The 22,779-nt window shown below is 28.5% G+C and overlaps 1 protein-coding gene across 2 annotated transcripts in view; it reads right to left on the reverse strand.

The window, feature by feature from the left end:
- LOC124499288 (uncharacterized) overlaps positions 1 to 22,779 on the reverse strand; it is a 48,946-nt gene that overhangs the window by 2,109 nt on the left and 24,058 nt on the right. Inside the window, exons 1-3 of one of the 2 annotated variants that reach the window (XM_075731279.1) lie at positions 3,325 to 3,469; positions 2,479 to 2,942; positions 63 to 2,296 (exon numbers count right to left, since the gene is read on the reverse strand). In XM_075731279.1, coding sequence (XP_075587394.1) covers positions 63 to 1,959 — 1,897 coding nt within the window. In that variant the 5' untranslated portion in view covers positions 1,960 to 2,296; positions 2,479 to 2,942; positions 3,325 to 3,469. Of the gene's footprint in view, positions 1 to 62; positions 2,297 to 2,478; positions 2,943 to 3,324; positions 3,470 to 22,779 lie in introns of those variants that run through there. The other variant, XM_075731278.1, reaches the window with a different exon arrangement.

Raw genomic sequence — 22,779 nt, forward strand, 5'->3', positions numbered from 1 at the left:
TTTGTATATATAAATGAAAGGAAATTGATTGATTGATTGATTGATTGAATGAATTCACTTACTCCAAATATGATTACATTCATATGATTGTGGATTACCAAATGTTCCAAGATCAAATGATACACTTAGATTGGTACAAACATCATTATCTCGCATTTGAAATCGATTATTATTAACCAATTCTTTATCAATGGTTTGAAGGCACTCAATATAAGCTACATGAAATTCAATTACAGAGCCAACCACATGAAAACCGGCACTCAATAATCGATTACTACGTTCAATCATTGTTCGGCTAGATAATGCTTCCGTTGCTGATGTTGATAATAATGGCGATGATGATGATGGTAACATTGTTTTTGATGATAATCGAAGATTCTGTTTGGTTTGTCTACCATTAATGTTAAAATCACTTGATTTCAAATTATCATCATCAACATCAACATCATCATCATCATCATCATCATTATCATTATCATTACGAATCACTTGGCCCATATAATCCGATCCTATTAGATCGACTGATAATGATTGAGGCTTTTGTTGCTGTTGTTTATCATGATTATCATCAAAACCTTCGGCCGATGCACTACTGCTAGCCAGATTGATAAAATTATCTGCATTATCATCATCATCGGCAAAATCATCATCAATTATATCGGCACCATCATCATCATCAACATCGCTATCATCATCATTTTTATCATTAATTTCTGATTCAAATACAATTTCTTTTTCATCATGTTGAGAAAATTTCCAGAATATATTACGAGAATTTCGTTCACAATTGGCACGTCTTCCAAGTGATTCTTCAGGTGAAACAATAAATGTACCACCATGAAATGTTGAATTAGCTGGCCGTACATGTATTGTACCGGCGAATGCCGCTAATAAACATACAGCATTATCATGAAATCGATCGGCAATCCAATAATTTGGATTAGCCGTCCACGGTTCAAGATAATGTTGCCATATACTATTATTGAATATATTTTTGCCTAAAAAACCACCATTGATAATGTTACTTCGTTTTCTACCAAATAAACTATTTCTTTTATTACGATCCATTGTTGATGATGAATGTACAACATTCGTTGATGATAATAATGGCCATTTTGATGACCACCAATTATGTTTATCTTCATTATCATTATTATTTTCATCATAATTATCATCACCATCATCATCATCATCACTATTATAATGATCGATATTAAAATCATCATCATATTCATTATTATTATTATTATTATTAGGCTTTACTATCACTTGTTGTTGTTTTTGTTGATCATTGAATTTAAATGTGGAAGATTTCGTTGATGATATTGTTGTAGATAAGATAGATGTCAAATGATTGTCAGATGATGATATTGATAATGATGATTTGGGTGTTTGTTTTTGTGGTAATAATAATAATAATGGTGGTGGTGGTGGTGATGGCGGTTTTATTGTTGATAATTTATTATTAATGTCTAGAATCAAATTTTTGGCAGTCAATATTGTTGTATTTATTGTTTTTGTTGTTGTTGTTGTTGTCGTTGGTATGATCGATGTTGACAACGTCGTCCTCGTCGTCGTCGTCGTTGCCACTGCCGTTGACGTTGCTGTTGTTATTGTTGATGTTGTTGTTTGCGTATAATATGATGGCGTCAAAATGCCAATCATAATGATCAAGGCCATGTACAATGATGATGATGAGGAGGATGATGATGATGATGATGATGACAAATCGAATAATCGATAACGGTTATTATTATCATTATTGTTGAATGATGATGATGATGATGGCACGGGAATTATTACAGATAAATCATTTTGGCCAATCGATAGGATTGATAATGGCCTTTTTGTTGTTGTTGTAGTTGACGTCGTCTTCTCGTTCGTAGTAATTGCCTTTGTTTTAATTGTATTTGTTGTTGTTGTTGTTGTTGTTCGGTTCGTTGATGATGATGAACACATTTCGTTTGTTCAATTGATGATGATGATGATGATGATCCAATAGAATTTTTAGAATTCATCAGAATATAATGCTATCGTTATATGTTGTTTGTTCACTATTTGATACATCATTCTCGTTGTCATTTTTGATGATTTTTATTTCCACATTCGTTATTTTATTAAAAATGAATTCTCTCTCTCTCTCTCTCTCTCACTAACTTATTTCAATTGATTGATTGATTAATTGATCAAATTGATTTTGGTGTATGATGATGATGATGATGATAAAAATAATAATTAATTCAATTTTGATTGGCCGGAAATTCATTTTTTGGTTGATACATATTCTGTTTTTTTCCTATTAATGAAAAATATTGAAAAAAAAATTAATTAATCTCTCTCAATAGGAAATGTCAATTAATCAGTCCAATTGACCATTATGATTTTCAATCAATCAAACATTTGATTCGATTTTTGTTTATTTCCAATAATAATGATATAATGATGATGATATACTGGATGTATTGAACTTGCACTTACCCATACTCATGTGAGTTTCAAATAAGAATGACAAGAAAAAAAAATAACCATATTTTGTATCTATATGTGGTCCATATATTTGATCCGATTTGGAATTTTTGTAACCAGAATTGTTTGTATTTATTTATTCCATCGACAGATGATTATTATGATTCAGATGATGATGATGACGATGATGATGATGATGGTTTAAAGTTCCAAAAAAATTCTGTGTGTGTGTATATCGATTGTTTTTCAAGAATGAAGAAAAACAAAAACAAAAAAAAAATTTCAAACACGCAATTCAGTCATTGATGATGATGATGATGATGATGATATTTTTCTGATATAGTGTATTTAGGAATTGGAGCCAAAAACTCAAATTTATTTGATTTGAAACAATGTACAATGATTATTGTGGATTTGTTCGATGTTATTCATTCTTCTTGATGTTGTTGTTGTTGTTGTTGTTTATGTGGATCGATCTGTCAAATAAAAAAAAAACAAACAAATGAATGATGGATTTAACCAAAAGAAAAAAAAAATTTTTTTTTTGTCAATCATTGAATCATGTTTTTTCTTGTTTGAATTTTTATTTTCTGTTGTTGTTGTTGTTGTTGTTGTTGGTAGAATAAATAAAAAAAAACTTTAAAAACTTTGACAAAAAAAAATAAAATAAAGAATTTCGGAAATATACAAATCAATGCATAGAAAAATTTGATCAATGTAGCAATAGATCAAGTCAATAAGTCAAGTGTAAACTAGATGAAGGAATGAACAACAACAACAACAACAAAAACAACAAAAACAGAATGATGAATGAATAATAATCGCCATATATATTCAATTCAAATCATAAAAATTCACAAGAGAGAGTGAGAGAGAGAGAGAGAGAGAGAAATTGATCAAAAGAAGAAGAAAAAAACTAAGCCACAAAATGGTGATCAATCATCATCGTTTTTTTGTTTATTGTTGTTGTTGTTGTTCATATACAGAATTTTTTTTTCTCATTCTGAGCCAGAGTCCTGTTGTTCGACAATTTTTTTTTCTCATTCATTTTTCCTTTAGGCTTCAGTTACGCCTTTAGGCTTCAGTTATTATTATAAGAATAAAATATGTTTGATGGGGGTGGGTGGGTTTTGTTGTTGGTTTGTTGGCAAATGGCTGATTGAACATACAAGGTCGATTGAACATTTGAAAATAAAAAAAAAACTTGTTGTCAATGTCGATGTCATAAAAACACAATGTAAACAAAATTAACTTTGGTCCTAAATAAAAAAAAAAAATTTTTTTTCTTTTGACTGTGACTGAAAACAAAAATGAAAACCAAAAAAAAAAGATCAATCACAAAGTGTGTGTGATGGGTGTGTGTGTGTGTGTGTTTGTGTCTGATAAAGATAAGCGAAAAAAAACCAGACACACACACACACACACACGAAAAAAAAACAAAACGAATGTGACAAATATTTTTTTTCTATTTCTTCTGCTTTTTTTTCTCTCTCGATATGGTGGATAAAAAATATAATGAATAATAATTTTGTTATCAGGTCAAATGTCAAACAATGTGTTATTATCGCTGAGTGAACATTGAGCAAAAACAAAAACAAAACAAAAAAAAATGGTATGGTATGTTTAATAGGATTTGGTCAATAATTTAATTGTTTTTTTTTGTGAAAAGTGAAAATAAAAAAAATTTTTTCACTCAAATATACATGGGTGGTCATCATTTTGTTTTTGTTGTTGTTGTTGTTGACATACACACACACACAGCATATGCTGAAAATAAGTAGTTTGAAAAGCAACTGGTTGTTGTCATTGTTGTTATTTGGCCACACATAATTCAAATCACATTTGTTTATTTATAATTACCAAAAAAAAAAAAAAAAAATTAGCACCCATTTCAAAACATTTATTATCCGGTCACGCTCTCCCGCTCTCTCTCACTCTCTTGGGACCAATCATATTAAATTACTTTGGACCTTTTTGGTCATTGAATTTGAAACCTTTTCATTTATAGCAATGTATAGTACAAACAAACAAAGAAGAAAAAAATTCCCAAATTCAGACATTACATGTGTATATATGAATGAATATTAAACAGAGACAAAAAAAAATTGTGAATGATTCTCTCTCTCTATCTCTTTTTACCAGCGAAAAAAAAACACAAACTTCATCCCACACACACACACACACAATTTTTACTTTGAAAGTTTATCATTATTATTATCGGCATTGGCAATGGCAAAAAAAATATTCACCATTATCATCATCATCATGATGATAATGATAACTTTGAAAAAAAACAACATTTTTTTTAATGTTGGTCCAGTTTATTTTTCGACACGAAACAAAAAAAAAAAAAAATAAAGCAACAACAACTACTACTACGACAATGATTACCGAATTGAACATCAAGAGCATTATTATGTTTTTGTTGTTGTTGTTGTTGTTGTTGATGATCATAATCATCATCATCATCATCAGAAGAAAAAATTTTTTCTGCTTCCAAAAACACACACACACACACAGTATCAATTTAAATATTAGGTTTGAATAGCTACCGATGATGACCAAAAAAAAAAAAAAAAAAACATACTCACACACACACACACACACAACTCAATTGTAGACCATAACGGTATTTTCTTTTCTTTTTTCTTTTTAAATTATATTCAAACAAATTCAAGTTTTAGAAATGGACATAAAGAAATTCTAAACTTGTTTATTCTTCTTTCCTTTTTATTTTCTCTTCCTTTTTTTCAATAGTTTGATTTTTTTTTTGAATAAAAATTCATTGAATCATGTTATGTTCTGGAAAAGAAAAAAAATTTTTTTTCTTTTTCTTCATCATCATCATCATCATGATGATCATATTTGAACGCGAAATATAAAGTTAAACATGGAGAGAAAACATTATTCGTTGCTGCCGCTGTTGTATTTCTCCGGTCAATTTTTTTTTATATTTTATTCTCGGTTCCAAATAAAAGTTGTCCATAGTTGGACTGAAAAATAAAAAAAAAACTTGGACTTTTTTTTTGTTTTCTTGTTATTTTGCTAACACACACACCCACCCACACCCACACCGACATATACACACACACACATATGTTTCATTTTTTTTTGCCCGAAAAAAAATGGTAAAAGTTTTACAATGAATGTAGAATACACACACACACACACACACTTGAAAAATTAATCGACTGTAAATGTTAATAATAACGAATGACTTGATCCATATGTTTAACAAGAAAAAAAAATGCACAGTATCCTAATCATCATCATTGAGAAACTAAAAAAAAAATCATCGTCAGATATCTAAGTATGAAAAAAAACGAATTCTCTGTCTATTTTACACATTCACCAATTCTTTTTTTCTTTCTTTTTTTTTGCTAGTTTTTCATTTGAGAATTGTCAAAAACTTTTTTACTCTCACTCTCAGTTTCACCCTCACTTTTTCTGATTTTATTCTGTTCATCTTCATCATCATCATCATCATCATCAATTTATGAATGTTGTCATTTTTTTTCTGGTTGTCATTTTACAACTAATAATTTCAAGCTTAATAATAATAATGCTGATGACGATGAGAATCAATCACACACACACGCAAAGCTTTTTCACCTTTGACACACATGAATGAATCTTGTCAATAGAATTACTATTAGAATCAGCAAATCGGATTTTTTTTTTTTGTTCCACTCTTTCATCACATTGAATTTTTTTTTGTTGTCGTTGTGTAAAATTTTCGATCGAATTTATCGAATGTCTAAGTTGATTATTGTCGTTAATCAATTAATTACAACGAAAAAAAAACAACACACACATACACGTACAAATATTGATCCAAAAATTTTTTTTTATTTTTTTTGGCCAGAGAATTCAAATTGTTATTGTTGTTGATAAATAAATGTCGTCCATCAACCCAGAATTGTTCATCATGATACATGCCTGAACAACAACATCGACAACAACATTTAAAATGTGCAATGCCAAAGAGAAATTCAATCTTTTTTTTTTCATCCCAATAATTTGTTTGTGTATATACAAATTTTTTTGTTTCAATAGAAAAAAAATATCGATCTTGAACCAATTTGTTCCATTATAGTGTATGTGTGTGTGTGTGTGTCTGTATACACGGTGAACCGATTCATTGATTTGTTCATTGATAATGATTAGTGTTGTTGTTGTAAACCTTTCGGGCATCCATAATCTGGATGTTCCAATAGGAACAAAAAAAATTTATCAATAATGAAGTCGCGTTTTTAAAATCACAAGTTATTATTAAAGTTGAAAAAATATTTTTAATTTTCCATGACATTTAATTTCAATTCATTTTTTTTCGTTTCTTCTTCAGGAGATATAGAAAACAACAACAACAACAACAACAACAACAACTGCAGCGACAACAACAACAACAAAAACTGAATAAAAACATGCACAGATATATATATGATGATAATAATAGTATTCCATAGTTGTGAGAAGAAATGGGAATATTTTCATTTTCATTTTCATTTCATCCGAATACCGCCTGTTTCTTTTTCACTTTTCATGATATCGATTGGAATAACATTTTATACACACACACACACACAGCCCAGATACAATAACCCCTAAACACAGTGATGACAACAACAACAACAACAACAACGACGATAGTAACAATCAAATGATGTTGAAAAATAAAAGAATCAATGAATGAATTCGATTCAATCCAATCTATTGTACCAATCGAAGATGACCTTAACATTTTCATGATACAATTATGTGGATGTGTATTATACACTGTCTGTCTGTCTGTTTTTTTTTTGTTTGTTTGTTCGATTCTTTATTGAATATAGAAACAACAAGAATATTTGTTCCGTTTTCATTTTTTTTTCTGTGTTTTTCTATTTTATTGCTGCATTGCAACGTCAAACGTTATCGTGGTAAAAAAAAACAGTAGCTATGAAAATTGTCGTCATTGATTGTCCAAAAAAAAAAAAAAAAAATGAAAACAACGGCAACGGCAATGGCAACAACAACAAAAAATCGATACATTGCGATAGCGTATAACATCAGCAACAACAACGATAATAATAATAAACCCGAAAATAAAACAAAACAAAAAAAACAGAAAAATGAAACCGGAAATCGACGTAACCGAATCAATCGATTCAATTGTTGTTTTCAATTTTTCATTGTTCGTTTGTTTTTTGTTGTGTGTGTGTGTGTGTGTGTGCATTTGGGTACACATCAAACCCAAAAAAAAAAATTTTTTTCGTTTTGCAAAAGATTTTGGTTTTGATTTTTTTCGGGTTTTTTTCGGGTTTTTTTTTCTGTTGACTACACTGGTTACTGTTGTCAATGGTAATATTTTATATTATACCAAAAAAAAAGTCAAATGCAAATGTGACAATGATAATGATGTTGATGATGATTATGAAAATGAAAAATGAAAATTTTCAGTCCAGTAAATTTAAAATAATCAGAATGATGATGAATGATGTGAGAAAAAAAAATGTAAAAAATTCACAAAAGAATTTCAATGGTGGAAAAAAAAATAATTTCATTTTTCATCACTGTCAGTGTAGTAGTGAATTGAAAGTTGCCAAGAAAAAAAAAAAACCGGAACCAACACAAAAAATGGATCTGAAAATTGACAAACAACAAACAAATAATTGGAATTGCAAAATTTTTTTTTTGTTTCCAATTCAGGTATATTATTTTTGTTTGAGTTTTTTTTCATCCAAATTCATCCAAACACACAGAAGAAGATGAAGAAGATGTATTGAATTCAAAATGAATCTATCTCTCTGCTAGTCTACGTGTGTGTGTGTGTGTGACATGAATTACATTTACAATTTTGATGTTGGTTTTTAGTTTTTATAAACTTTTTCATTTTTCATTTTTTATTTTTTTTTTTTTTTTTTTGATTATCACAGGAAGTTTTCATTGATATCAAATTAAATGATGTGTTCGATGAGAACAGATTTTTGTTTCGTTTTTTTTTCGTTTTTAGTTTCTCAACACATTTTGATGATGGTTTGGAATGAAACTCTCGGTGCAACTAGGATGATGATGATGATGATGATGAAAAAATTCATTATTTTTAATGAGAAACCAACGAAAGAGAGAGAGAGAGAGAGAGAGAGAGAGAGAAATGGCGACAGAATCAAAACTGGACTTATGTGAATAACGACCAACAAAAAAAACCTTGAAAGTAAAGTTAAATTTGTGAAAAAGAAAACAAAAACAGCAAAATATTCTATAGGATAACAGTAGCAAACAAAAAAAAAAAAATAAACAAAAATCATCTGTCTAAACCTAGCTAGCTAACTAGCTAGCAAAAAAAATATGCCAAAATTCTGTGTGAGTATAAAATACGATGTAGAGAGAGAGAGAGAGTGAGAGTGGAAAAAACTTTTTTTTTCTCGCCAAACAATTCTCTCTCTCTCTCTTCCCATTTTTTTTACGTTTCTTTGGGGCCCAAGTATTTGTGTGATTACTGCCGATACTAATTCATTTGGATCGGAATTTTTTTCCCCGACCATCATCTTCTTTATTTTACTGATCTTTTTTTTCTGTTGTTGTTGTTGTTTTTGGATGTATTTTTTTGTTGTTGTTGTTGTTGTTGGTACTTTACGGTACTAATCCTACTTGGCTTCCAATAATTTACTCTCCAAATACACACACCAATAACAACCAACAACAATAAAGACAATATATATTGATCACATAGAATCCATTGATTCATTCATTGACTTTTTCGTTATTATTCGATCTAATTTTTGTTTTTTCCTTTTTTTCTACTTTTTTTCTCTCTTTTTCAAAGACAGAAATAGTTTGAGATTGATTTTCACTGTAGTAATCTAACTTTTATGATGAACGAATTGAATCAAATATGAGTGAATCAAATCAGTAAAACAGAATCATGATTCTGGATTCTGATTTCAAAACAACAAAGAAAAGAGAGAAAGAGAAGAGGAGGAGGGAAATAATTTCAACTATAATTATTATTAATTGAAAACAAATTATCAAAACAATTCATCGATGATTGAATCCAGAAACAAAAACAAAAACAAAAACATTAAATTGATTCAATCAAATTATGGTCAATATATCATACGCGTAAAAAGAAAACGAAACAGAAAAAAAAACTTTTGAATTGATTCCATACTGATAATCAGATGTTTTATAATGATATGTTTGATTGATGATCATGATCAATATCAATCAATTCGGAGTAATCCATTAATCGATCCAGTGTGTTTGTGTCTATGTGTGTGTGTGTGTGTGTGTGTTGATGATTGGATTTTCATTTTTACTTTTGGAAATTATCAACAAATTTTGTCCAAATAATGAAAATGATGTGAAAGAAACAAAAATAATTTTCCAGCCATTAAACAAATGATGATGATGATGATAAAGGATTGAATTGTATCGTGTGTGTGTATGTGTGTTTGATTTTTTCTTCTTTTAACCAAAACAAAACAAAAAAACAGGATATTTTTTGTTCATTAGCTATCAATCTCATTTGATTAGTGTATCGGTTTTTTTTTCATTTCTGTTACACAAATCCAGACAAAAAAAAAAGACAGTCAGACAGACAGATAGATAGAAAATATCATGTATCCATTCATTTGTATGTTGTTTTTTTTGTCTACATTTTCAACACTAACAAACAAACATTGTGCAATTGACAGTCAATGATTGCTTCTTTATTTATCGTCATTTTCTTTTATTCTTTTCATTATTTTTTTTTTGTTTCATTTCGTTTTGTTGTTGTTGTTGTTGTTTGGTATATCGATTGTAGATACCGACAGATATATACGTCGGATATATTTATCAAATGAACATAATATTACACTGATGTTGTTGTTGTTGTTGTTGTTGTTGTTGTTTTGTTTTGTTTTTGTTGTTCAATGAAAATAAATCATTGATCTATTAAGAATCATGATACTAATTATCTCGAATGGATAATTTTCCAAAAAAAAAAAAAAAAAAATAAAATAAATATTCTTTGGACATTCTGTGATGAGGCTGTCAGCCAAAAATGATAAACAAAAAGATGATCATTCACTCATTATTACTTTAGGCAATTTTTTTTCCTAGCTATAGCTAATCTATGGATTTTTTGTTGTTGTTGTTGTTGTTGATTGATTACGTTGTTGTTGTTGTCATAGGAAATTGTATGGATTTTTTTTTGTTTTCTTCATAATTGGAGTTATTATAATGAAATGATGATGACGGCCACCAAACAAAAAAAAAAAAACAGAATAGAAAAAGGATGAAATGATACACAATAGAAAAACAAAAAAAAAAAAAAAAAAACAAAAACAAACACAAGAACAAATATATATATGTAGTTTATGTATAATATACATAATGGTCACATAGTTAAAACACAAACAAGCGAATAACCAGTCCATTTTTCTTTTTTCTTTTTTTTTTTGTTTCTCTTTGAGAATATAATATTTGTTGTCGACAAGATATAACAACAACAACAACAACAAACGACAACGATTCATTCATTCATTCAAACCAAATGATTGTGAACGACAATTTTTGTTTTCTGTATGTGTTTCCAAGTTCATCTTGTTGGTTTCGTTTTTTTTTTTTTTTTTTTTTTGGTTTGAATTCTCTATTTGTCTCTACTCTCTCTCTCTCTCTCTGTCTTTCATTCATTTTTTTTCTCCAATCTCAATGTCTCATATAAATGGTTAACGGATATACAGAATTCGTGTACAGTATAGTTTTTGGGGAGCCATCACCATATACACATACACACACAGAGAAAGAGAGAGAAATCCGGCATAATAAATGGCATATAATTAATTTGAACAGACATCGACCGAAACCAGAAAAATAAAATAAAAATAAAAATAAAAATACGACGAAAACAACAACTACTGATGACTACTGATATTATTATTATTATCACTACTACGAGATTCTGTATCATTTTCAATCGTTTCATTTTTTTTTCTCTCTTGTGGCTATAGCGACATGATGAAACCAACAAACAGAATGAGTGAGAGAGATGAAAACGCAAAACCAAAAAAAAAAAAAAAAAAACAAAAACAAAACAAAAAAAATTACAACGACAAAAAAAAACTATGAACCAAATGGAACGAATCATTTTCCATCTCTATCTATCTCTCCCCTTTTTTTTTTCTTTGCCAGCCAATGACATAACCAACTGGCTAACCAAAGTGAAAAAAAAACCTAAATAACTCTAACCGTACTGGTAATATAGTGATATACTATGATGTATTTCAAATGAACTAGAAGAGTGAATTTTATGCTTGAAGAATCTTTTTGTGTATGTGTGTATGTGTGTGTGTGTGTGCGTGGGTGTTCACAAATCGTGAATAGTGATGACTATAGAATATATATAGAAAGTGAGAGAGAGAGAGAGAGAGAGAGAAAGAAAAAAAAGATCTCAGAATCAAGATTATTGCAAGTTGACAATTGTCATCTTTTCGTTTTTTTTTTCTTTCACATCATTGATGAATTCAATGTGTGTATGCGTGTGTGTGTGTGTATTTTTTTCCAGTTCAACGGAAATAATGGATAATGGAATTGTTGTCGTTGTTGTTGTTGTTGTTGTTGCTAAAGCTTCAATTAAATTCAAATAAAATTTTTTTTTTCAAAAATTCAGCTAAATATCCACAACTACAATATAATGGGCTACATTATCAGTTGATAACAAAAATGAATCGTTAATTTTATTTTAATAAATTATTAATGATGATCAATTCAAGGCTAAAATGAACAGTCACAAATATTGTTATATATCGATACACATTGTGTAAGAGAATGAAAAACAGATAATCGTTTTGATAATTATAACAACAACAACAACAACAATAAAAACATCGACAACAACAACAACAACAACAAATATTATATCAGCAAACAAAAAATAAAGGTATAATCCAGATGAAAGAATTTTGTTTTATTTTATCGTTTCTATTATTCTTGTTATTAATAGCTTAGGTAATTTCCTAGTGAATTCTTGATTATATGTCATGTTATTTGCTGTTGTTGTTGTTGTTGTTGTTAAATGTCTAGAAAACCAAAGCAAAAAAAAAAAAAAAGAATTCAAAAGAATGATGAGATTTTATATTAATGATGATGATGATGATCACACACATAATGATAGGACGCCAATTGACGACATGATGATGATGATGACAACAACAATAAAATGGAATAGAATCCTGGCCTCTGTGTGAGTGGCATGAATGAAGAATAAGAATTTATGTTATATTTTTTGACACATTTAATTTGAAAACAATTTTTATTTGGCCTAATTTTTTTTTCTCTTTCGTCAGATTCATAATGGATACCTCTGTCTTTTTTTTTTTTTTTTTTTGCTTTTTTCTTGCAAGAAAAAAAACCAGGTAAATATATAATTGATTTCAAGTGTAGAAATTCATGTTTAGAAATTAAAGTTTTTGAATTCAATCATTCCCAGTGCTGTTGTTGTTGTTTTCTGATTTCTTTTCTTTTTTTTTCTTTTCTTTGTTTTGCCATTTTCCATCATTTTCACCTCCATCTACAACAACAACGGCAACCAATTATAGCAAATACTATGGAATTATAGCATCACATTTCGATGATCTATTTTTTTTTTTTTTTGCTTGGTAAATCAAAATCATGTTCTCAACAATATACTGTGTGTGTGTGTGTGTGTGTGTATTGTTCGTACACAAATCCTTTATTCTCTGGTTGATGATGATGATGAAAAACACTTTCGTTTATACAAAACACAACATAAGATTTTCTTCTCTCTTTGTCTTGGCGTTTTTTTTTTGCTCGTTTCGGTAATAAATTATTAATTGACAGCAAACAAATTAGACAAGGTACCAAATACCAATTTTAACATACTTTTTTTTGGGAAACTTTTTTTTTGTTCCTGTTGTTGTTACTGTTAATGCTGCTATTTAAGAATGTTGATTTTTTTTATCTTTTGATTCTTTCATTTCTTTTACTCATTTGGTCATGTTAGGATTTTCTACTTAATTTTCATTCAACATATCCGTTTGGGAATTCTCATTTGCAGCAATTGTTGATGTTTGGATGACACAGTGGTGTTGATGGTGATGATGATGATCATGGCCATGGGTATTTCATTTATTCATTTCAATGACTAATTACTTGGAATATTCGTAAAAAATTTACAAATACAAGTGACAAGAAAAAAAAACAAAAAACATTGAACGTCATCAATGATCAATGATGATCATTCTTTCTGATGAACGGGTTTTTTTTCACTATAGTTTATTTTTCAATTTTTCTAAACCCTTTCTTTTTCTCTTTCGTTTGTTATACATCAAATGTAAATGAAATTCGAATAGATGAAGAAAATTTCAATATTCGTTTGTTTGTTTGTTTGCTTGCATTGAAATGGATCGGTTTGATTTTTCTTTTTTTTTTTTTTTTTTTTTGTTCAATTCTGTTTTTCTAGTTTGTTTAATTTTTATTTATCTTGTATATATACACACAATTTATTCTCACTATTTTCATTCATCGCATTCGTTTGTTTGTTTGTTTGCTTGTATTCTTACAGGCCAGAATTCTCTATCTATCTATCTGTGTGTGTGTGTTTTGTGTACGCTTTTTGTATAGAAAAAATAATGGAGTGAAATAGAACGAAAACGAATCACATAGAACGTCATTCACAAACTATTCGTTGAATTTAAAAAAAAATTAAATGGCTGGTAGATTTAAATAATTTAAAATTAAATTAAATTTATGCTAATTTTTTTTTCTTCTCTTTCACTTGTTCGATTTGTGTTGTTGTTCCTTCATAAATGTTTTTCGTTGTTGCTGTTGTTGTTGTTGTTGTTGTTAGATAAATGATAGGTCAAAACATTGAAAACTGGTGATTCTTTCTGTAGGAACATTGTGGAACCAGAGAGAAAAAAAATTTTCTGCATTTTTTTTCTGTTGCCACCATATTTTTTTTGAAACCAGATTTTATGTTTTTATAACGAAAACAAATCCAAATATACAATCACAATATATATATGTGTGTCTTACATTAACATATTTAAGAATAACGATGATGATGATGATGAAAAAAAAATATGAAAAATTTGCCGGTTTAAATCATATTTTATTTTCACACAACCAACACCAACACCAACAAAACATCAACAAGAGCTACAGCTAGTCGTCAATCAATCCAACACATACACACACCCACACACACAAATAATATTAAGCGTTTTTTTATTCTAAGCAAAAATGATTTAGATTCATCATCATCATCATCATCATTTACAGAATAACCATGTCCTTCTGTTGTCTTTATATGCCTGGTTGGTTGGCCTCTAAATCATTTGTTTTTTTTTCATTTTATTCAGAAACTTGCAAATGATTTAATGTTGAAAAATGATTTTTCTTGCTACTGCTGCTGCTGCTGCAATACGAGGATAAAAACGGAAGAGGAAGAAAAAAACAACAACAACTAAAATTCTGGAAAAGAAAATCCGATTGTTGTTCTCCACTATATATCACAGTGATCCTCACAGGCATATATATATATATATACATACGGTTTATGTTTCTGTTTTGGAAACCACTAAAACATGTATAAACAAAGAGAAAAAGAAGAATAAAAGGGGTAAAAAAAACAAATCATCATCATGATCATCATTAAAGTTGTTGCAAAAAAAACAAAACGGGTCAAACATTCTCTCTCTCTCTGTGTGTGTGTGTGTGTGTGTATTTCATCATCTTCACCGTACATTGAGAATGTGAGAATTCAAATTGTTTCATTGAAATAAATTGGAAACGATTCGAAACACCGACAACAACAACAACAACAACAACAACAACAACAACAACAACAACAACAACAACAACAACAACAACAACAACAACAACAACAACAACAACAACAACAGCAGCAGCAGAATAAAAAAGTTAAATATCATCATTATTATTATACAGTTTATATAATATATATGTGCACATTGTACAATTCAAAAATGTTGGGTTTTTTTGTTTTGTTTTGTTTTGTTTTATTTTGGTTTTTTTTCGAGATATATACCATTATTATTACTATTTTTTTTTTTTTTTTTTTGCTAACTAAACTAAAACTATTAAAACAATTACGAGTCAGCAGTAGTTAAAATTATCATTATCATCATCATCATCATCATCATCATGGGGCGTTTCTGGTGTTTCAAACTAAAGGAAAACAAAATTCATTTGTTTTGTTTTTTTTTTTTGTATTTTTCATTCATTCATTCTTCTTTTGGTGTGTACTATGTGTTTAATGAATTTTTTTTCTTTCTCTCTCTCTATCTCTATCCACAATTCATTCATTTATTCATTCATCCAGTATAGAATTCTGTGATCATGTTGATGATGATGATGATGATGATGATAGAACCATAAACAACTAGGATGAAAAAAAATTGATTATTTTTTTAGGGCAAAAGAGTCAAAAAAAAACTTTGCCCAAGATAATGTTCATGAATATTCAAAATGGAAAAATTCAGAAAAAAAGGGTTGAAAATTGGAAAAAGCAACTAATGAAAATGAAAAAAAAACGAAAATAAATGTTAAATATTGAACCAAAAAGAGAAAAAAAAATACACCGGTTTTATTAGAAATGATGTTGTTGCATAATTCGGATGTTGTTGTTTTTTTTCGAATGAAAATGATGAATAATCATAATTATTAATCATTTTTTTTTGGTAGTAGTGGTAGTTGCAGTGGTCGTGGTGGTGGTGGTGGTGGTGGAAAAAAAACTAATAGAATTCGATTCTATATTCTGTATTAAACAAACACAATTACACGAATGGCCGTTAGAATTTTTTTTTTTGCGGAACAAAATTTATTCAAATCAACAACAATCGGCCATCATCGATTGTTGACATTGGAATTACATTTAAATTTGAAATTTATTTTTTTTTGTTTTGTTTTGTTTTGTTTTTTCGTTTTCAATTCCTATGAATAATAATGAAAAAAAAAGAAAAACTTAAACACAAAAACAATTGGCAAAACATAAAACAAAAAACAAACAAAGAACAGAATAAAAATGAACATAAAAAAAAGAATTTCAAAAGAAAGAATGAAAAAAAAGTGGAATTGAATGGAAACAAAACAAAACAAAAAAATGAAAAAGAAAAATTCCGATAATAATAATAAAAAAAAGACCATGTAAAATGAATTCATTAACATGTGGTGTTTAATATTCTCATAATCAAACGAACGAACGAACAACAACCAACGATTCTCTCGGGGGCACGGCTGAATAAAAAAAAATCGAAGATCATTGGATGCTATTATGTGCTTGTGTGTGTGTGTGTGGAAAATGTTCATTAAGTCAATTTTTTTTAGTTTTTTTTTCATTTTTTTAACCCTTTTTTTTCTTCCGTACATTTTATTCCAAGCTAAACGAGTAATTCTGTTTTTTTTTCTTCAAACGAATCAATGAATTATAATAATAATGGAATCCAAAAAAGAAATAAAAACAAAAGAAAATGTAGAAATGAAATTCTTTTATCTTTTTTTTATTCATTCTTTTTTTTTGTAATGCTTTGCTGAATGAATGAATTTATGAATTTTTTTTTTAGCCAAAAAAATTTGTCAAATTCATGAAAAACGCATGATCAAGTCACAAGCCAGTTTGCAGCATTTGCGAACAAAACAAAACAAAACAAAAAATTAATTATAATCCAAGACACACAATGCAAGGTGTGTTGTGAAAACTAAAATTTTCATTTTTTTTCTTAAATTTCTGATGTGATGAATTTTCTTTCTTTTTTTTCGTTCGACGTAGAATATAAAATATAGCCAGAATAAAAAACACACAGAATAAAATTGGTGAGAGAGAAAGAGACAGAGAGAGAGAGAATGCAACAAAAAAAAATGAAAAATGAAATTTTAAATCTTCCATACAATCATCAACGGTCGTTGGTCGTCGTTATATTGTTTTTAAGTAAACATCATCATGAGGATTAAATGAGAAAGAATATTCTAAACTAGAAGAAAAAAAACAAAAATCTTATTCTGCTTTTTGAAAGAAAAGAAGAATAAGGAAAAAAAATCTGTGTGTGTGTGTGTGAAATGAAGAAAATTTCCCAAGAACATCAAGCAGATGGAGAGAAAAAAAATGCATCATATGATGATTGTGTAGTAGAAGAATGAAAAATAACCAAAAAATTGGTTATGTGATGGCGGGGTTTCTCATATGTGCCCGAAGAAAAAAAAACAACAACAAAAATTCATTATTTTTGTTTTGTTTTTCTTATTTAAACAATATCATCAAACGAGAGAGAGAGAGAGAGAGAGAGAAAAGAAAAAAAATCATAAAACATTAGCCATCATTACCGTGGTAACCGGTTATCAGTGAGAAGAAGTAGAAGAGAAAAAAATGTTTATTATCACCGGTTATATTTTTTAAACGGGGAGGCGGAAAACAAAAAAAAAAAATATCACATGAACCCCTACCTATCGTCGTATACTTGAACAATGGGTAGAAAAGTTTTTTTTTATTTTTGTGAAGAAAAAAAAAATCGAGATATTCAAAACTGGAAAAAAAAACATCAACAGAAAAAATTCTTTTTAAGAATTTTCAATGAAAGTTTCAACAACAACAACAAAATAATGAGTAAAATATGCAAAACTAAATTCTTAAAAGCATTCAAGTATGGATGAATGAATGGATAAAAAGGTTTTTTTTTCTTGTTGTTGTTGATAAATAAAACAATAAGAAATTCTATCGTTCAAAGAAATCTGTTCAAGTATATGTGAATAGAAAGATGTGTGTGTGTGTGTGTGTGTGTGTGTGTGTGTGTGTGTGTGTGTGTTAACGATTAAATCATCAAATAATCATGAAGAATATATAAAGAATTTCAAGAGCGTGAAAGAGAGAGAGAGAGAAGCGATTCATAATGAAAAAAAAAATTATGACACATGTATCACAAACAAAATTTTAATAATAATAATAATCAAAGAATAAGAATTTTAATTATAGAATTTTTACGATTTTGTTCCAATTTTGTTCCATTTTTTTCGGTTCTGACGAAAACCAAATCATCAATTCGTGGCGTGATTTCTTTTTATAACTTAAATTTTTTTTTTCTTCATTTATTCCGTAAGATAGTTACTGTTGCAAATTTTCCAGAATTTGTTTGTTGTTGATTTAACTTTAACTTTGTCTGTTGCTTTGCAGTTTGATTGAATTTGTGTTTTATATATATATGTTTTTTGCCCCTTCCTATAGAAAAAAATCATGATTATCAAATACGGTGACAAGTAATAAATAAATCTAAATAACGTGTTAAATCATTTGTGGAAATTTTGTAGTTATCAATGGTCATGGTATAACGATAATCATGGTTTCTTTTATTGTTTTTTCCAAAAAAAAAAAAAAAAAAAAATTGGAAACCATATAACTGATTTCGAAACACACACACAGGAGGAGGTCGGTCACAGGTTCGAGTAATGCCGTCGACACCAAAAAAATAATATTGAGAACCAAAAATAAAAATAAAAATTGAATTGAAAATATACTCGTTTCTTGCACCGTCATATAATATGTTCATGTCATTCGCCGCAACACATTCAACTTCAATCCATTCGACTTATTTTTCTGTCTTAATTTCAAAAAATCTTAATTCATTTGTGTTTTGTTTTTCATGATGAATGTTTTGTAAATTTGTTTTTTGTTTTATTTATCGTTTTGAAATTGACTAAAATGATATGATGGCTTGCTGGCTAAACAACAAAAAAAAATTTAAAAAATAGAGAACGAAACACGCAAAAAACAACAACCAAATCTCTTGTTTTTTTCCAAATCTATAAGTGGATCAGTCATCATACAATTTCACTCTTTAAATGTTTGTTTTGTATTCACCAAAATAAGGCGGTTCATGAATTCATTTCCATAGATATATATTATTTGTATATCTAAATCATCATTAAATCACTACTATATGTATGATAATAATCATTATGATGAAACAATGCACGCAAACATCAGGTTTGTTTGTTTTTTTTGGCCATTTCAATCTCACACACACACACACACGGAATGTGGACAAATAATTTTTGGTCATTCATTGAACATTGGGTATGGATGCATAATAAATCTTTGATTATTATTTTTTTTCAATATTTCAAATTTTTTTTTCTATAGCTTGAATCAAAACCAATAATAATGATGATGATGATGATGATATACGGGTTTTTCCAGGTTTATTTAGCAATCAAACTGCATAAAATATGATACTGATCATTTCGTGGTGAAAGAGAAAACAAAAATGATGACCAATCAATGAGAATGAATTCAATGAGTGGACAAAAAAATTTTTTTTGTATTCAATTTCGAGCGAAAAAAACTTTTCTGTTCCAAATTTTTTTCATTTATTATCGTAAATAACTTATGATGGTGATGATGATGACAAAACCATGATAATGATGATGGTGATCATTATTTCAAACGACAGACAAACCCTTTCATCCATAAATGGTTCAATGGTCATCGTCTTATTCGTCCAACAGGAAAAAAAACCAAATGGAAAAATTTATAAGTGATTTAATAATTCATAAATGATCAAATTCCAATTTTTCATTTTTTTTCTCGCATTGCTAAATAATTGATCAATCACAAAGAGGTAAAAAAAATCGAACAAAGTTTAGAGTAGAAATTTGAACCAAAAAAACAACAACAAAATATTGGTATCAATTTTTCATATTTTTTTTTTCGTTTAAATGATTTCATATTGCTGCCGGTATGATGTTATGGATGATTTCAAGTATTTCGATGATCATCATCATCATCATCATTTCATTCGAATTATTATCAAATTATTATTATTTGATATCAATGGAAAAGATCAAAATCAATATATCGTTACGTTTCGTTTCGTTTTTCACGAATGTGGCAACGTTCAATTCAATTGTAACATCATCATCATCATCATCATTCGTAACGGTAATCGTGGAATGCCGAATGATAAAAAAAAAACAAATTCTTGGAAATAAAGAGGAATTCCTCAATGAAAAAAAAGTGGGTGTTGTCTGTATGTTTGGATCAAAATGAACAACAACAGACAATAATGATGATGATGATAATGGTCACTTTGATCATTATTAATGTTTTTTTTTTCTTTCTTTCTCTGCAATATGTTTAATGTATATAAAGGAATATAGAAGAAAAATAATCGAATGAAAAATCATCATCATCATCATCATCATCATCATCATCATCATCATCATCGTTTGCGTGTTACGATCATGTTCAATTCAATTAGACAAATTGGTGGTAGCCATTATTTGTGGGTGGAGAAAGACAGAGAGACAGAGAATGAATGTATGAACAAGGGTGAAGCAAAAAAAAAAAAAACAGGAAGCTTCACCGCCCATAACCTAGCCATTGACTCGAATTTTTTTTCTTTCTTTTATTTTTTGATGTTGATCATCATCATCATCATCATTAAATGATTGAGTGAAACATAAATTTTCAATCAATTTCTATAGAAATCAATATCTATAGTTATTTAGTGAAAAATAATAATAAACAAACTAAAAGAGAAATAGTGAGAGAGAGTGAGTGAGAGAATGAATTCAGATTAATTTCAGTGTAGTTTAATTTTGGAATTTGTTTTTGTTTTTTTTTTTTTTTTTTTTTTTTTGAAAAAAAAGTTCAAAATAACAAAAAAAAATTTAGTAAATAAAAATGTCTGGGATCTTTTTCTTTTTATTTTCAAAATTCTATGCTTCTATAGTAGTGGTGGTGGTTATGATCCAGGAATAACCGGAAAAATGGGGATTGAGAGCGGAAAAAAAATCCATTGAAACATTCAAGTTAATTAGTAGGTTTTTTTTCGACTAGTATCAAGTATGTTTCGGATTTTTGGATGAAAAAAAAAATTTTTTTTTCATTTAATTCTGTCGTTTACTATTTGAAGCAAACGTTTCATTATATTAGAGAGAATGATTCACGTAGCGAATCTTTTTGTTGTTGTTGCTTGTTCATTTCAATAGTGATCATTGAATAGGAAGTATACAGTCAACAGGAATGAAAATTTATCAATGATATCCAACCATTTTATTGGTAGAAACAACAACAACGAGACAAGGACGAAGACACAGAATTTTCATGGCTCAAAAACTTGTATATATGATGACAAAATGAAAAAATAATATATATTGCTGGAAAGAATGAAAAAAAAAAAATTTTTCTCTATTTTTTTGACTGAAATTAGAATTTACTGCACGTATTCTGTTTTCTTGCCATTGTCGTTTTTTACTATTTTTTTTTTTTGTTATTCCATACGGTTTTTTCGGTTATAGTAAAATGTAATGTATAAGAATCTCAAATGATAATAAAGACAACCAAGCCAAGATGAGTGCGCAACAGAGTGAAAAAAAAACAGAAACAAAAACAAAAACACAGTTCAAACATGTTTCAAACATTTCATTGTGTTTTGTATCGTTGATTTTTTTTTTCTTACTTCGTTTCTCTTGTTGTTGTTGTTGTTTACTTGTTATTAAAACGTTCATGTTTAGTCTGTTTGTTTATTTTTTTTTATTTTTTTTTGTTTGAATTTGTGATTCCGTGATTTTGTTTGATGATGATGATGACGATGAAGAATAAGAAAATGGTTTCCATACACATCGCATATGTGTGTGTGTGTTTTGTTTTGTTTGCTCAAAAAAAAAAAAAATTGTGAATGTCACACAACCTTTTACAAATCTCTCTCTTACTCTCTGTTCTTGTCATCATCATTTATTTGACCGGATTTTTTTTTTCGTTTCTTCGTTATGTTGCCTGTTTGTTTGTTTGTTTGTTTATTTTGACATGAATTGTTTTCTTGTCTTATCCATCCATCCAACACACACACACACACACACACACACACGAGATAAGGAAAAAAAAACACTAGCAACAGCAAAATGTTGAAACAATTTCTAGTTGGTCGTTGTTGATGATGAAAATCATTGTCACATTTGATATGTTGTTTCATTTTTTTTTTCGTTTGTTGTTGTCGTTGTTGTTGTTGTACGACGTGAAACAAGAATTGAGTAAAAAAAAAAAGAATTAGAAATAAAATAATGATGACATACGCACATCACATCATCATCATCACCCACACACACACACACACACACACGCAGAAACTAATGACATTGTCATGCATTTTGTTTTATTTGTTTTTTCCATTTTATTCATATACACATATATAGAGAATGAATGAAATTGTTGTTGAATTTCATTTATCTCAATTTTTCACTCTTCTTTTTTTTTCTCTCTCTCTCTCTCTGTTCGTCATGTTCACACTTATCTATCTATCTAATTTGATTTGAATT

Source organism: Dermatophagoides farinae, chromosome 5, assembly GCF_024713945.1.
Source record: "Dermatophagoides farinae isolate YC_2012a chromosome 5, ASM2471394v1, whole genome shotgun sequence".
Lineage (NCBI taxonomy): Eukaryota > Metazoa > Arthropoda > Arachnida > Sarcoptiformes > Pyroglyphidae > Dermatophagoides > Dermatophagoides farinae.